Raw genomic sequence first — 17325 nt, forward strand, 5'->3', positions numbered from 1 at the left:
AAAAAACTTATTTAAGTTAGCTTTGCGAACGGTGCAGCAAATAATATGTTTATCAATACAATATTAGGAATACTTGTAAAGTTAAAATATCACATTGATAATAATTGTATCACAATAAAGAAAATAATTAAATGTTAAATGCTCAGGAATGGGGTATTCCTGTCCAGTTTTTTGTTTAGGAATGAATATTTCTTACCCGAGGGAATAAATGATGGACCGATAGGTCATCATTTATTCACGAGGGTAAGAAATATTCATTCCTAAACAAAAAACTGGACAGGAATATCATTCTCATTTAAACAAAAACTCATTTTTATGCTAAATTATATGTATTGAAAATAAGTGTTCTTTTCAAAAAAATATTATAAATATGAAAAAAGGAGATTATTTTCTTTCTGTTAGTAATTAATAAAAATTATAAAATCTTCCAAAAAAAATTAAAAATCTTCTAAAATCATACCAGGGATATAAATGAGATACCAGGGAAATAAATGAATATTTACATCCACTATTTAAGGGGTTGTTTATATGGGAATGAGTGTTCAATTACACATAAGTTTTTATTAGAATCTGTGAAAAATATGAAATATTTACAACTTTAACTATTAAATCATTTTTTAACTAAGTAATGATAACTCTGCAATTATTCTCTCATTTCTATGAGACCTTCCATCTCCAATTTCACGAGTAGTTTATCCGCCCTGACAAATATTTAGTTTACTATTTCTAAGTTAATTTCAATTACAATAAATTTTAGCCACTAGAAGCACACTACCACTAGAAGCACACTGCACTAACTAGATACCTAAGTAACAAATGACATGATAAAAAGAACCAAAAAAAAGGCTTTTACCATACAAATATTGATTTTCATTATGTATTGTCAATTTAACATGGCCTTTTTATGGTATTTTTTACGTAATTGCCACCCACGTACAGAAAATCAGTTGGGAGGACATACATAAATAAAATTAGTTATAGAGGAGCTGAGCTACTAAAGTCATACATCAATCTATATTTTTTTCTAAATTAAGTTATTAAATAAAAGGCCAAAAGTAAACTTTCCTAGCAGTTGCACTGGTTTGTTTGATCATATCCAAAAGATCCAAAAGCTTCTTCACACCAATATTTGCTCTTCTTTCCCTTAACATATATTTTGTAATAAAATGATCAATATCGGCGCGTAAACTTGATTACTATTAATCATAGAAAAAAGTTTTATTTTTCCCTCAAAAATGCCTTGTTGAGAACCAAACCTTTCCAACCCCGTCCCCCTGTATTGGCTGTATTAGGGGGGTGCATCATGCCCTTTTCAAGGTAGATGTATACTATACATTGTATAGGGGTATAAGGGGATGGACATCTTTTGGCACGCCTCTGTACAAAACTTTACCTTAATTGATGTTCAATTCTTCTTGCACCATCGGCATCAAGTATTCTAGCTTGTTCTATTACAGTCATCAACTAAAAGAGTTTCTAAATTAAATTTGAAATGCATAACGCAAACTTTTGACTGTAAGAAAGATTTATCTTACATAGACCTTACTATGTAATGCATAAAAATTACTTGCCTGGTCCCCTCTATGAAGATTAGGAATATGAAGAACATCAGTGAAAGCAGTTATCATTTCCATTTCATCCAGCACCTCTTTCCTGCTCGTTGTCGCAATAATCAACAATCTTTTACCCTAGAATAAAAATTCTTGTACTATTATGTGAAAGAAGGATAACAACATGCATGAAAAGCGTAGCTATTATTTCAATATAAACTAAGAGATGGACGATGGAGTAGGAATGGATGCAAGGAAATTTAGGAAAATTTACATGTTCGTAGCAACCGTGAAATCCTATTTCCTTCCCCCATACAAATTCTTAATTTAAGCACATCAGATGAGCGGACAGTCTCAGTTGTAGAGTAAAAGAGCTCATTTGGTATTCATAAAGTTTGAGCAGAGAAAAAAATTTCCTCTTTACATTTTTGTACAGTCGAACGTACATTTCAATTGTAAATAGCATCGCTACAAGAAATTATAAAATCGTTGAATTCTAACCCCAATTTGATAATTGACATTTCATTATCCTTTTATGATGATAAGATAGTAAAAGTATTGAATAACAAAATTAAATATTTGCACATTTATAATTTTAATATTTGTTTGTCATTGCCTTATCAAATTCAATTAGTTTAAATAATTATAATTGCTTGATATATATTTCCATCACGTCTCCCATTTATTTCTGTTCAATAAAAACCGGTTCTGAACCCAAAAAATTATTATTACCTACTTACCTAGTAGAATTTTTTATGAAAAAGTAAAGAAAGAATCATAGGATTAATTTCTTTTTCGTTGGCCAATACCTCCGCCCCTCTGAGCCAACAAAAAAGAATTAATCATTTCCGTATTCGCGGACAACTGTCCATAAACGCTAATTAACTCTACTTACTGGAGGTGGCAATTTCTTGAGAAGGACTAACAACGCTTGCAATGTAAGATTAGAATATCTTGGACCTATAAAAGTTATATTTCATTATGCTCACAATCAAGCAAACTTGTTAGGAACGATGTCTTTATAGTTAAATAACTTGTATGTAATTCAAAAATATATCAAGTAGGTACTTTCTTTATATCGAAGGTAAATATGTATACAGGAGTGAGTTTTAAGGCTTAAAACAGTAGTAAAACGATAAAACTTTAGTTAAGATAAATTTTTTTTTGTCTAAGGTTCTTTTCAATAAGGAATTCACATATTTAGATAATATTATCGTTCTACTACTGTTTTTGAGCCTTAAAACTCACACCTTTACGGAATTTTAGCACAACCTACGGTCTACCTCCCCCTTTATAAGGAAAGAAACATAAAAAATTTTATTTTTTCAAACGCTTAATAAAACTTACCAATAGGTCCATAGTCCAGCAATCTTTCAATATTATCTACTAATACACAAGACATGCTTGACCTAAACAAGATCAAGTTTTGACTATACAGAAAATCTTTAAGATAGTTATTTTTGTGATTATACTTTCTCATAGGTGGGTATGCCTAATTTATAAGTTTGATTTTGTTTAGATGGATTAAAATAATCCATAGGTCACTGAGAATGCTATACTAAAATATGATGTTGAAATATTAATATCAGGATTTGGAAGCTTATACCAATAACATTTCTTGATTGATTAGCCATAGTTTCTAAGTGTTTGAACTCAAGTCGTCATGGTGTAGGTTGAGACACTTGTATAGACACCTACCATATTTAAAACCGGCAAGGAAGGGGTAATAACGAGGAGCCCTCCAGAGACAGTATATTAAGTCATAATATACTGAAACGTGGAGCTTGAGCTGGCTATAATAATCTTACAAAAGTGTCTCGTATTATTCCAGGAGAGTCTTAGGTCTAAACTCTAAGAAACTGTGGCTAATCAAACAAAAAGCAAGTATATTACCAATCGATGCCCCCTAATAATAAGGAATAACATTTCTTTTGTGTCCATGGTTGTAATTTGTATTACACTACAATCCAATTCCACATATGACGAAACTAAAACTATCCACGACATAAACAAGCTTTACCTGTAAGCATCATCAAAGACCTTCTTGATGCGAAGACATTTAGCAGATTCTGTATATCCAACCATATCCTCTGGACTACAAATCTTGATGAATGGAAAGCCAGAATTCTTAGCAAGTGTTGCTGCAAGTGCTGTCTTTCCTATACACAAGTTTTATTTAATTACGGGGATGGACAGAAAAAAATGTATCATGTTCACTTTTAAGAACTAAGGCATGCGCCTCTAGCCTCTATGGGGCTCTACAATGGAAAATAATATAGCCTAAAACCAACCTAAGATATGTATTAGACGTCAATAAAAAACCTAACTTTGTCGGACCACCCATCTCCGAGATTTTTAGCTTCAAACAAAAAACTTTTCTACTTTATAATATACTAGCGGCTTCGCCCCTAGAGGTGATAAAAAAAATTAAGGTGAAATTCGTTAAAGGACCAAGGAAATCTTCAGCAAAAAAAAAAAAAAAAAAAAAAATGTTTTTTTTTTTGTTTTTTGGGGGTTGGGGGTGTCCCACCCCCCAAGAAAATAGCTTAAAACCACCACAGGACCAATAGGTATATACCCTGAAGAGTAGAATCCGATCGGTTCAGTGGTTACCGAGATCTTAAGGGACAGACAGACGGACAGACAGACATCGTTCTACTTTATATTATAGATAGACTATTTGACACCCATAAAGGCCTCTAGGTTTACTTGTTGTTGAGGGTGGGGAAGTTAACCTCCCCCATATATACCTATTCAATTTTAGTTTATGTGTGGCGGAATCGTTTTTGTATAAAGCCGATATATCTTAAGAGAGTGGTGGAACTCTCCCCCAAAATAGTTATACACTTTTCCAGGACCTCTGAGAAGCTACATTGTAAATGAGAACCATATCAGTTTAGCGGTTAGCTACCTCCTTCAGTATAAACAGTCAGACAGAAAGACAGACTCATTGACATCTTGTAACTTTTACACAAGGATTAAATATTTATAATTTAATGTCCAACAAGTTGCTCAATACGAAATGGTAGTGAAAGTTGTTTTTCTTTATTAAGCAAACACTTATTACTATCTCAAATAAAGTTAGATTTTTATACCTGAGTTTGGAGCACCTTCAATGAGAATGCTGACCAGAGGAGAGCCGTCATCACTGGCAGCCTGCTGGACAAGGAGCTTAGCATCGTCCAGGACACCTTGCACCTCGGGACCCCACAGGATAACTCCCCTAAAGTTTGGAAATTTAAAAAAAAAAATATATAATATCTGAAAATAAGTTGACGGGACGGTCACTTAAGTTTAGGTACCACTGCATGCTTTAAAAATCTTTAAGGGGGGGGGGGGGGAAGTTTGTACAGTTATAGGAAATGAAATTCAGTACCAAATTTTGCCCTGGCCGTTTGGGCTTGTTTTTATAGTTATCAACCTAATTCTTTTTGTAAGCGCTCTTATATGATTGGATCTACCTGTAAAACTCTAAAATTTCATTTTGGGACTTTCCCTTAAAGGGGCTAGTGGAGCAAAAGACCCCCAAACACTAAAATTTTAAGTTCTGAGCCTATTTTCAGAGATATTGAGACGATTTTTTTAATGAAAACAAAACCGAACTAAGTAGCCAATACAAATTTCATTTTGGGACTTTCCTTCTAGGGGCTAGTGGAGCAAAAGGCCCCCCAAACACTAAAATTTTAAGTTCTGAGCCTATCTTCAGAGATATTGAGATGATTTTTTTTATGAAAACTTTTTTCACAAAACCGAACTAAGTAGCCATTACAAATTTCATTTTGGGACTTTCCCTTAAAGGGTCTAGTGGAGCAAAAGACCCCCAAACACTAAAATTTTAAATTCTGAGCCTATTTTCAGAGATATTGAGACGATTTTTTTAATGAAAACACTTTTTAACAAAACCGAACTAAGTAGCCAATACAAATTTCATTTTGGGACTTTCCTTCTATGGGCTAGTGGAGCAAAAGGCCCCCCAAACACTGAAATTTTAAGTTCTGAGCATATTTTTAGAGATATTGAGATGATTTTTAAAATGAAAATATTTCTAACAAAACCGAACTAAATAGCCATTACAAATTTCATTTTGGGACTTTCCTTCTAGGGGCTAGTGGAGCAAAAGACAAACACTAAAATTTTAAGTTCTGAGCCTATTTTTTGAGATATGAGATGATTTTTTTAATGAAAATATTTTTTACAAAACCGAATTAAGGAACTATTACAGATTTTATTTTGGGACTTTCCTTCTAGGGAATAGTGGAGCTAAAGGCCCCCCAAACACTAAAATTTTAAGTTCTTAGCCTATTTTTAGAGATATTGAGACGATTTTTTAGTGTTTGGGGGTCTTTTGCTCAACTAGCCCCTAGAAGGAAAGTCCCAAAATGAAATTTGTAATGGCTACTTAGTTCGGTTTTGTTAAAAATATTTTCATTTTAAAAAATCATCTCAATATCTCTAAAAATAGGCTCAGAACTTAAAATTTTAGTGTTTGGGGGGCCTTTTGCTCCACTAGCCCCTAGAAGGAAAGTCCCAAAATGAAATTTGTATTGGCTACTTAGTTCGGTTTTGTTAAAAAGTGTTTTCATTAAAAAAATCGTCTCAATATCTCTGAAAATAAGCTCAGAACTTAAAATTTTAGTGTTTGGGGGTCTTTTGCTCCACTAGCCCCTTTAAGGGAAAGTCCCAAATTTCAATTTTTAAAGTTTTACAGGTAGATCCAATCATATAGGAGCGCTTACAAAAAGAATTAGGTCGATAACTATAAAAACAAGCCCAAACGGCCAGGGCAAAATTTGGTACTGAATTTCATTTCCTATAACTGTACAAACTTCCCCCCCCCCCCCTTTATATCTAAAATTGGTACAGAAATTGAAACAAATTCAAATGACTTTTAAAGGCGTTAAAATAATTACCTCGAGCACATAGCATCAAGAGTATCCTGTGAAGAACCAAAAGCAGGTTTAACATCATTCTCGAGAGCATGAAGGAAGTCTGCTCTTGTTACACACATCTTCTCTGCGGCCTCGCTGTCTATCTCAACCTTAAAGTAATAATATTAAGAAAGAAATATAAGAAAAGGATATTTTAATCAGGATTCTTAAGGGAAAAGACAAAGAACGATAAATTGGTATACAGTACATTCTCCATGATGAAGAACACATTTTCCATTCTGTAAAAAGGGGCAGAGGGGGGGGGGGGGGCGCAATGACTTCAGAACTTAAACAGTGAACAAAATGGTCTAAATATTGAGCTAGATTCTTGAAACTTGGTACATAAGCTAGTCCTATAGGTACTACATCTAAATGGCAAAAAATACAAAACTTTTTGTTTTTAGGTTAGGTTAGGTAAGAAGAACCCTGCGGAAATGGGATTTTTAGGCCTTTTTGGTCTATTTTGAAATCATTTTTTCTAAATTTTGTGTTGTCATATATCAAAATATAGGATTTTGAGTTTCAGTCCCCAACTTGCTCAATCATCTTAAATAATGTCCTTATGAATAGACACAGTGTATTCTAGAAAAAAAAATTACAAAAAGACAATAAATATAAGTTTCTAAACTATTGTTTTAAATGTTTAAACTAGGGATGGCAATCCATCAAATTTTTGGACCAGATTCGGATTCTTACAAGAATCCGTCCAAAAGATTTCCGCGGATTCCGGATTCTAGCAATATTTTAAAAGGTTTTTTTTAAATTTAAAAATTTAAGTGCTACATATGTCCTAAAAATTAATGTTCTTGGTGTTCTCTATAATTCACTTCCGAGAATCGAACCAGATTTTAAAAGATATTATACATGGATAATCTTTGCCTTCAAAAAGGGGGAGTTGAAAAAAAACACTCAAGACGCTAATTTTAGCCTACCATTTAAGAATTCAAATCCGCTATTAAAAAACGGATTCCGGATTCGGATTCCCAAATTGGCCTAAAATTGGGCGGATTCCGGATTCGGATTGCCAACTGAACATTACTAGCTTGGAACACTAATCAAATTCATTAAAAGTACTAAAAGTTTTGGACTGAAGATTATTAAGCGTGGCGCATCCGCTCGTCACCGGGGAGGTGATAGGTTCGAATCTCGGGCCGACACCACGCCATAACTAAAGACATTAAAAATGGTTCCTACTGCTGCTATGTCAGGTGCACGACATAAATAGAATAGGGGAAATGCCTTGGCCCATAAACAGACGCAACTCACTACCATGCACATTTAGGACTTCTTAGACAAAGGTCGTGCAATCAAAGGGTTGGATGTCTGATGGATGTTACTTAACCTAATACCCTTGGGTGTTAGAGTATCGCATCCCAATTACACTTGGATGATGCTCTGGATTCTCTAGATGATCACTTAAATCGAAGGAGAATCCCGCCCTTATGAGAAATAAGGTGTCTATAAAACTTTGGATACCAATGCAATTTACATTCCAAAGCCACTCCAATCCTGAGTACCTACATTTTATAGGTTTATTCTTCTAAGGGTATTTTCCTATTATTTTTTGAAGGGGGGGGGGGGAAGCTTTAAGTCATCACAGTACTAGCAGGAATATTATCTGAAAAGCGCAAACTAATCGGTTCTCAACAGTCATCGTGATCTAAAGGGACAAACAATTGGAAGGACAGTCGTAATTCTACTCTGTAAAAAAAATGTAAGTAGATTCTAATTTTGAAATATTGAATGTTTGTCTTACCTTTGATGATGCTTTGACCAGCCTATTGAGAGCACAGGACTGTGCAGCCCTCACTAAACCTTCAATCTCTGCACCAGAGAAATTCTTGGTGATGGTTGCCAACTCTGTCAGGTCAACATCAGAGGATAGCTTCTCATTCTTTCTCATGGTTCCCGTGTGAATGTTCAGGATTTCCAGTCTTCCGTTTTCCTTAAGTCAAATGTTATTGTTTAATTATAATTGTTAAAAGCCAAGCTTTTCTATAATTAGGGTTGTTCCGTTCTATAGATCTGATTTTTGGAATACTGATTCCTAGGACAATAAAGGAAAATACTATAAGCAAAGCTTCTCTGTAATCAAGTACTAAATTAAAGAAGTACAATGTCCTTTAAGCAGTATCGTGTTATGCAACAAATTTACGTACAATTTTGAAAAAAACTTATACATTTATATTCTGCTTATTCAGTTCTGACACAAGAGGTAATGTTCGTTTTTAACACCGTTTCACAACTTCGCTTTTATAGATGTTGTCATTCTTGTTTATTGTATGGCTCTGCTCAACTAAATGTCTAAACTTACCTTTGGGAGGCCAATTTCTACTTGAACTTCTAATCTGCCAGGTCTAAGTAAAGCTTCATCAATCATATCTTTTCTGTTGGTCATACCTTTATAGCAAATTTGAGATGTTTTTTTTTTATATTAAAACAATAGGTACCACCAATGTATAAATATTTCTAAATAATTGAAGTCAACAAATTTTGAACCTATGGCAGTTCCGACTGATTTTTAAGTTAGGTTTTCCCCCTTAATTTTTATTACTATCTCTTACCTTCGACATCTCTAGTTTGCTGCATGCAAAAAAAGATAATAAATTAATATGATTTGATAATAGAATTATGTAGTTTAAAAGATCAATTCTTTTAAGCCAAATTAAAAACATAAAAGAATATCAAAGAAAGAAACATTATCATATAAATAAGTTTTACCAATAACAAGGATATTATTAAGTTGATCCACACCATCAATCTTTGAAAGAAGTTGGTTGACAACCGTGTCATTGACACCAGTGTTGCCAGCCACTGAGCCTCGAGTTTTGCAGATAGCATCGATCTCGTCGAAGATTATGATGTGCAGGCCAGAATTTACACCTTAACATTATTTAAACTAATGTAAAAGACATAATAACCTTATTTGTTAGAGAAACTTAATTTTTTTTAGACTAAAGTCAGAGAATAAGAGGGGGGGGGGCGAAAGTGACACTTTTTGAAACCAAAACTAAAAGTCAACAAAGGAACTCCACTCAAAAAAGAGTTACAGGTCTGAGATTTTGCATGGCAGTAGCTTTATAGGGGTAAAATATGGAACTGTGAAGAAACGGCGGCGCAACCGCCGAAAACCGCCGTTTCCCGCCGAAATTTTTTTTGCCTTTTCCCGGCGGTTTTCGGCGGTTGCGACGCCGTTTCTTCACAGTTCCATATTGTACCCCTATAAAGCAACTGCCATGCAAAATGTCAGACCTGTAACTCTTTTTTTAGTTGAGTTCCTTTGACTTTTAGTTTTGGTTTCAAAAAGTGTCACTTTCGCCCCCCCCCCCTTTTTATATACTGTATTAAAAACCCAGCCCAGTAGATTAGAATATGTTATGTAATATGTTCCACTTTCCATTTAATTTTTTGTAATATTGTGTTTTTAGACTATATAGTATAGGTATACCTTTTACTTTTCAGTGGTAACTACAAAAAAAAAGATTAGGAATAATATGCGTACTTTTATATACAGCTAAATAAAATCATGATTATCCCGATGTCAATATATATATATATGTATGTCACTTGAATCTCCTCAACTAACTTATGTTAACTAAATGAAAAGTCCGAGAAAATATTAAATTAAGTCAACACTCAAGGTCATCTTCTAATTGAAAAGAAACATTTTTCCCTACTACTTTTTGGGGATTAGAAAAGAGGTGTGTTTAATATTTATCTTACCTAATCTTTTTTCATCGTCCTCTGCTTCTTGGAAAAGTTTTCTAATATTAGCCTCAGATTCTCCAACATATTTGTCCAGGATTTCAGGACCATTCACAATTTTTGGTTCTCTAGACAACAAGATGATATTATATACCTTGAGGCATATGTTTCATTAAATAAGGTCAAATTTTTAACAGCTCGTTCCATCCAGAATATTTTTAAAAACTAATATATATACTAATACCTACGCACACCTACGCTAACTCAAAAGGTTATAATTAAATCAGGAAAACTTTAAACACCGTTTGTTGTTTGATTATTTCAACCAAAACAGAAGATTTATTTTCTTATAACTTGGTCGGGGAATGAATCTAATCTTTTTATATAAATATCTTGCTTGAATAAGTACTAAAGATCTCCAGATTAATAATGCAAAGGAATTTGAGGAATTAAATTAACATTACGGGTCCTGACAATGTCACATTGATAAAATATACAATATTGTAATAATTTCGATTTTATATTTAAGTGTAGGTATTAAATCAATTTATCAAGGGGGGGGGGGGGAAGTTCTGACACATTTGCGTAAACCTGGTGTATAGGCTTTATCTTTGGACTGAGAGGATAGGTTATTAGGGATAAAATCATTCTTACATGATGAACTTCCCCCAGATTTAAGATTTTTTGGATAGGCCTCCAGGTGGTCTCTCTACAGGTAAAAATGAAAAAAAATTTTTTTTTTAAGAGTTAGATGTCAGCTTATGAGACAAAATATGTATGTTTTTTCTTCAAATATGTGAATAACAATCAAAAAGAAGCATATTTTGTTTTATAAGTTAACCTGTAACTCTTCAAAAAAAAATCTTATTTTTAATTTTTACCTGTACAGAGACCACCTGGAGGCCTGTAGCTCCGGAACCTGGAGGCCTATCCAAAAAATCTTAAATCTGGGGGAAATTCATCATATAAGAATGATTTTATCCCTAATAACCTATCCTCTCAGTCCAAAGATAAAGCCTATACACCAGGTTTACGCAAATGTGTCAGAACTTCCCCCCCCCCCACCTTGTATTCAAAAAGGTTACCTACCTTGCATTTAACATTTTTCCTATCTGCCTGGCCATCAAAGTTTTACCGGTTCCAGGGGGTCCATACAACAAAATACCCTAAAAAAGAAATACCTCCAAATATTTCAATTAAAATAAAACCTTTCAATTCTATTTTAAAGATTTTTGCTAAAGAAAAATTTCTCAGGCTCATGTTTGTAAAGCACTTTTCTGAGAAATAATTTTAGGTTAGTTTTAAAATCTTTTTTCTTCTGTTTAAAACCCAAGGAGAGCAGCTGTCATAAATATCCATAGGTGTATATTCTACACGGGATACACTGCAAAAGGGGGTAAGGGGGGGGGGGGAGGGTAGAATAAAAATGTATGGAAGGTGAAAATAAAAAAAAAGAAAACGATCTGAAAACATTTTTTCCATTTTATCTCCCTCCTTGGGGAAAAAATTGAAAAATATGTGGGAGGAGTAAATAAATAAATAAAATAAAGATTACTGATAACTTTTTTCTATTTTTCCCCTTCCTTGGAGGAACAAACTAGTGGGGGGGGAATGAAAAATTTTGCAGCAGGGGATAAATGATTCTTGAATATACACCCATGTAAATATCTAAAAGAAACTTACCTTAACATGCTTGCAGCCAAGGTCTTCCATAATTTCTGGTGGAAACACTCGAGATGCAAATGCACGTCTAAACAAAAAGTTAGTTATATTCATAGCAGCCTCAATGAAAAATACTCAAAATCCTATGCACTGAGTGGTTCTCAACTTTTAAACTAACCTGAAGATTGCATTGAATTCATTGCCCAGACCACCAATCCCCATCTTAGTGAAGTCCCAGTCAGGATTTATTATAGACTGACGTTCAACCTACGAAAAACAATAATTCTATTTTATAGGTTTGTAGGGTAAGGGGGGCTGTTTTCGGTAAGGGGCTATTTTCGGTAATTTCGACCCAACTTCGGAAAATGTCAATTTTTACCACGTCGTCAGACAGAAAAAATCATAAAAAAAATTTGAATTTTGTGAGATGAATTTTAAGGGTACTTTTTAAAAGTCAGACGAAAAAAAAATTCAGTAGGTAGTTGATCGACCTACACAAAAATTGGTAAGACCTAGAACTTTCTTGTTAAAACCCTTTAACTAAGAATTGCCCGCTCTATACAAATCCGATGAAAGCTTTAAAATAGAGTTGATATTTTTTTCAAAAATGACAAAAGTTGGCGCCAGGGGAAATTTCGGTAATTTCAAAAGAAATTATAATTCAACTTTTAAAGAGAGTGTCAATGTAAAAATTTCTCATCATATTATCAAATCTTAACATTTTCTAAGCACCTTACAATAAACTGATCAACCAAAAACGTCCTATTAACAAAAATATTAAGGATTTAAGCCTTGATTTTTCGGTATTTTGGGAGGGAAAACTGAAAAAAAACAGGGAAAATCTGAACGTTTTTCTTTATTAAAATGTTTCTAGGGATATTTAAATTGTCATATATAGTTTAAACAGTTTACTTACTGTTAAGCATTTATTTTATGACATAAAATTGTTAATTCATGTTGTAATAGTGTAAAAATTAGGTAATAAAGATTTAATTAAATTCGTATTATTGACAAAAAAATACCTCACTGTCTACAAAGGGTTGAATCTTAGAGGTTATTTGAAATGATAATATCCTTTTTTATTGTGTCGGACAATAAATAACTCACTTAGGAGATTTAAATTACACATTTACCAGACTGTTTATAAAGAAATATTGCACCTTTATTAGTTACTTTGTAATTAAAGGTGGGCGATAGATGGGCCAACTGAAGTTACTTGAATACTTATAAGAAATCCCGTTTTTTGCTTTTTTATTGTATTTGATATTAAATAAAAAATATTGCTTATTTTATCAATTTCTAAGTAACTATACATTGGTTACAAGCAAGGATTGTGTAAAAAGTAGGCTTAACCGTTAGGAAAAATAGAGAACTATGTCAAAAAGTTTAGTTTTAGCTAGGTATAGAAGGAAAAAAGACAATTAACTGCTCATTTATGTAGTGCGGAAATTTTTCCCTAATCTTGCACATAGTAAAAGTCGGCGGAAAAAGCCGTTTTTTAAGGAAACGATAGCCCGTTTTGCCCTAACTTTGAGATTATGTGAATGAGATACTGTTAAGGTTTGATAATCTGATGAGAAATTTTTTCGTTTACAGTCCCTTTAAGGTCATGTTTTCATGTTTTTTTTAGTCAAATCTAATATTCAATAGGTATAGGCTTTTTAAGAATTAGGCCTAAAAATGAATAGAACAGGTTTAAAACAAAAAAAATTAATTTTATTTTTTGAAGCAAATTTTTGTAAAAATATTTTTGACATAGATGGAATAGTCCGATCTTTGTGAAATTTTTTGTGGATAATCCCAATAACATAGACTAATTATGATTTGTTAAACTTGTTTGGGGCTAAATATAAAGTTCAATTTGAGGTTTTTCAGGATCAGACCTAAAAAGTAATAAACACGTTTTTTTCTTATATTAATTTTATGTTTTTTCAGAAAATTAAAAAAAAATATCGAAAATTCTCGTCATTTAAAAAAATCATTTTTAACATAGAAGGAATAGTCCGATCTTTATGAAAATTTTTGTGGATAATCCTTATAACCTTAACTAATTATGATTTATTATGCTTGTTTGGCCGCTTTTCATCGATTTTTTTAGGTTGAAAAAAATTTACCCAGAATTGCCCCCCCTACCGGGTAATTTTCAGTAATTTCTTTAAGTCCAATTTCGACCAACTTCTAAATCCCCTAGGATAACGTCCTTTTAGGACCTGATAGTCCTTTCCGTAAGCTTTCTAATGGGCTTGGTTTCATTTGAAAATATTAATATTTAATATACCCCATTTTTTTTCAATAAAAACTGAAAAATTATCGAAAATTCCCCCCCCCCCCCCTTCCCTTACTCTAGGTATACAAGATGGCAATTTTCGCGACAGTGGCAGTGCTGCCGTTTAAAATCCAGGCCAACTGTTTCTCACTAATCCAGCCTATTTTAACAGTGCCGTTACTCTTTTTATTGCTTATGTTCAATATATTATGTTGTGGGTAACTAATTAAAACAAATAATTTACCTTTCCCTTACTTTTGCCCGTCAGCTTGAGGAGACTACCCTCCATTTTTTCAAAGATAACAGCCGAGTTGGGTAGAAATATTCCACTCTCTGAACTGTGTGGCTTCAATGCTTTTCCAGATTTCAAGCTTTGAATATCAGTGCAGAATATTTCTTTCACTGCAACCTAACAAAATATACCTGTCAATTTTATATGTGATATATAGTAAGTTATTTTCAGTAGGTATTAAAAAACAACTTTGCCCACTAGAAGCGCATTAATATGGGAAAAACAACATTAAACATAAAGAAAATTATTATTTTCGTTCAATAAAACGTCAGTAAAATAGTTTGGCATTACCTCTTAATTGATAAAACCTGTTATTGTAAAACCTAGTAAAATCCTATTATCTAAATAATCCTACATTGGCTTTTGACAGATATAGCTGCAAGGTATTAGCGATACCAAATCTAGGAATCTAATTTTAACCTGCAAGAGCTTTTTATCACTGTACCCAAAGGCCAGAGATTGTCCAAGTGTAAGAGCCAGGTGTCCAAACTGATTCTGAAATTCTTCTGCCATTTGATCACTGTTAAATTCATCATTTGCGTTGTTTTTCTTCGTAAAATAATCAACCTCGAGGGTAACCTACAATATTTAATTAGTAAGAGATACCTTCAATTCTCATTTACAATATAGTTTTTAAAACAATACCGACCTGAGTTATGTATGCTCTAGATTTATCAAATGTATAAGGTCTGACCCCAACTTCTTGTCCAACAGAGAGCATGGCCCACTTTCTTTGTGGCATAGAAAATCCCATCTCACCTAAACAAAATATAATAGATAGAAGTTAGGGTACCTAGATAAATTAAATAGAACGAGAACAAATCAGAAATGTTGTTAGTGTGTTGTTGTAGTTCTGGAGTGACGGAAAGGTTCGTATTTATTTATGGGATGAGTGCTTTTCTGTTAGGGGGGTGGGATTTTTCTAGCGCGATTTCTATTAGGAAAATTTAGATATCCACTCCAAAAATGGTTTAACTAAAGCCAAAAAAAGGCTGAGCCGCGGACAAGATTTAGCTGATCTATTTAAATAAAATGTATTATTGTTTTCATTGAACACTTTGTATCGTCTGGGCCACAGGATGTCAGTATATCAACCAAGATCTCGTTAATGGATGTAAAAAAAATTCATGGAAGTTTTGTATTGGTACAGGAATTTTTTTTTTGTATTTGAACTGACTAAATAACTTTCATGCAGGGTGTCGGAGCCGTTTAATTTTGATGCGGCTCCGGGGAGCCGTATCTGGAAATACGGCTCCGGCTCCTACCTTAATATTAATATATCAATTTTTGTTCATTATTGAATTTGATAAAATAAAATAAATACAGGGTGCCGGAGCCGTATAATTTTAATGCGGCTCCGGCTCCGGCTCCAGCTCCGGCTCCTACCTTAAAATTAATATATCAATTTTTTTTCATTATTGAATTTGATAAAATAAAATAAATAATATAAAATATTTTGCTTTAATTTGATTATAGCTATATAAAAGTATAAGGATGTGTGTCTATTTGTTAAGTAACAATAGTTTTTCAGTTTATTATATGGAAATAGACCGTTGCCAAATTATAATATTACTTTAAAAAATCATTTTTAGCTAGTCCGGAGCCGGAGCCGTTTTTGACGAAAAATACGGCTTCGGATCCGGCTCCACCAAAAATGTTGCTGCTCCCGGCTCCGGCCCCAGAACACTGATAAATAATATAAAATATTTTGCTTTTATTTGATTAAAGCTATATAAAAGAAGAAGGATGTGTGTCTATTTGTTAAGTAACAATAGTTTTTCAGTTTATTATATGGAAACAGACCGTTGCCAAATTATAATATTACTTTAAAAAATCATTTTTAGCTAATCTGGAGCCGGAGCCGTTTTTAACGAAAAATACGGCTCCAGCTCCACCAAAAATGTTGCTGCTCCCGGCTCCCGCTCCGAAACACTGCTTTCATGGATATAAAACATTTCCAGATATCCAATCAAACCTAAAAAAATTAAAATAGAGCATGCCTGGCTGAATGGAAGGATCTGTAACAATGGAGAATATGAAGCTGCGTCCAGGTGCAGGAACAACCTCCAGATGAGGGGTGCTTGTAGGATCATAATCTGCACATAATCCTTAGTTTCAATTATTAGTTTAAGTTAGCAAAATGGTTTAAAAGAAACAGCTATAGTACCTAATCAACTTACAAGATGTGATTAGAAATTCTTAATTATTTCTGTTAGGTTACACTCTGAGACGGTTCAATCAAACTCCAACCTAGTCCATCGCCTAACCTCGGTGTGGGTGTTTCCCTAATTGAACTATCATAACTTATTGTTTATTTTGTTATCGAATGCGGACTAAGTATTGTTTACTTTATCAAATTAGTGCAATTGCACGTATGAGAAATTTGTAGTCTAACCTGCTATAAATTTTTAAACGCACAGGTCATATCAAAATGTTTTATTATTGAGATACGCATCTTAGAAATATCACTTCCTTTCTATTGAGAATTTTCAATTCGGGCGTTTTCTCTCCTATTCTTTTTTATCAAGAGGTATAGCATCATTCAGGTGGATTTTGATCGATTTTTAAAAGGTACAACCCGTGATTTTATTAAGTAGGTAAGCAGTCGACGTTAAGCCTTTTTACTTTTGTTGGTGAATCAGATCACCAGCTTAATATGACAAGGATCAGTCCCTAAAGCCGACACCACACCCCGATTACTTCTGCTATGAACTTCGGGGCATTTAGTCACCCGTAGACTTCGAGCTGACATTTTTATATTCTTCTTAGTCTCTGAAAAGATTGAGGTCTAGATTACAGTTAATCTTGATTATTAATGATTAACTAAATTAAATTACTGTCTGCAAATATGAAAACATTTTGAAGGAAAAAGTCTTTGAAATGATGTTGATGGGAAAACTCAGATTTTAATCTGATATTATT

General features: G+C 33.3%; 1 protein-coding gene and 1 long non-coding RNA gene across 2 annotated transcripts; one reads left to right on the top strand and one right to left on the bottom strand.

Moving 5' to 3' along the window:
* The first annotated feature begins 8 nt into the window (after positions 1-8).
* Positions 9-703, top strand: LOC145311671 (uncharacterized). Its single transcript, XR_013876753.1, has 2 exons — positions 9-153; positions 540-703. It is a non-coding gene; the product is annotated as an uncharacterized LOC145311671 (long non-coding RNA).
* LOC145311666 (vesicle-fusing ATPase 1-like) lies at positions 563-17196 on the bottom strand. Its single transcript, XM_080150626.1, has 21 exons — positions 17077-17196; positions 16404-16499; positions 15053-15162; positions 14824-14982; positions 14356-14520; positions 12024-12112; positions 11867-11933; positions 11273-11349; positions 10202-10311; positions 9200-9361; positions 8793-8878; positions 8235-8423; positions 6461-6588; positions 4646-4773; positions 3571-3709; positions 2898-2959; positions 2446-2510; positions 1572-1688; positions 1394-1464; positions 1065-1143; positions 563-700 (listed from the first exon to the last, which is right to left on the bottom strand). Exons 1-21 carry the CDS (start codon positions 17153-17155, stop codon positions 644-646), a joined length of 2235 nt encoding a protein of 744 aa, XP_080006752.1. The 5' UTR covers positions 17156-17196; the 3' UTR covers positions 563-643.
* Between the last annotated feature and the right edge of the window lie 129 nt (positions 17197-17325).

This window comes from Acartia tonsa, chromosome 2, assembly GCF_053477335.1.
Source record: "Acartia tonsa isolate MP-2025a chromosome 2, ASM5347733v1, whole genome shotgun sequence".
Classification (NCBI taxonomy): Eukaryota; Metazoa; Arthropoda; class Copepoda; order Calanoida; family Acartiidae; genus Acartia; species Acartia tonsa.

Bases quoted from the DNA above. Each gene is read 5' to 3' on its own strand.
- LOC145311666 (XM_080150626.1), bottom strand. From the start codon at position 17,155: ATGTCAGCTCGAAGTCTACGGGTGACTAAATGCCCCGAAGTTCATAGC. The intron at 4,774-6,460 runs GTAATTATTTTA...TCCAAACTTTAG, and splicing joins CTTGATGCTATGTGCTCGAG to GGGAGTTATCCTGTGGGGTC. The intron at 1,689-2,445 runs GTAAGTAGAGTT...TTTTTATTCTAG, and splicing joins TCAAGAAATTGCCACCTCCA to GGTAAAAGATTGTTGATTAT.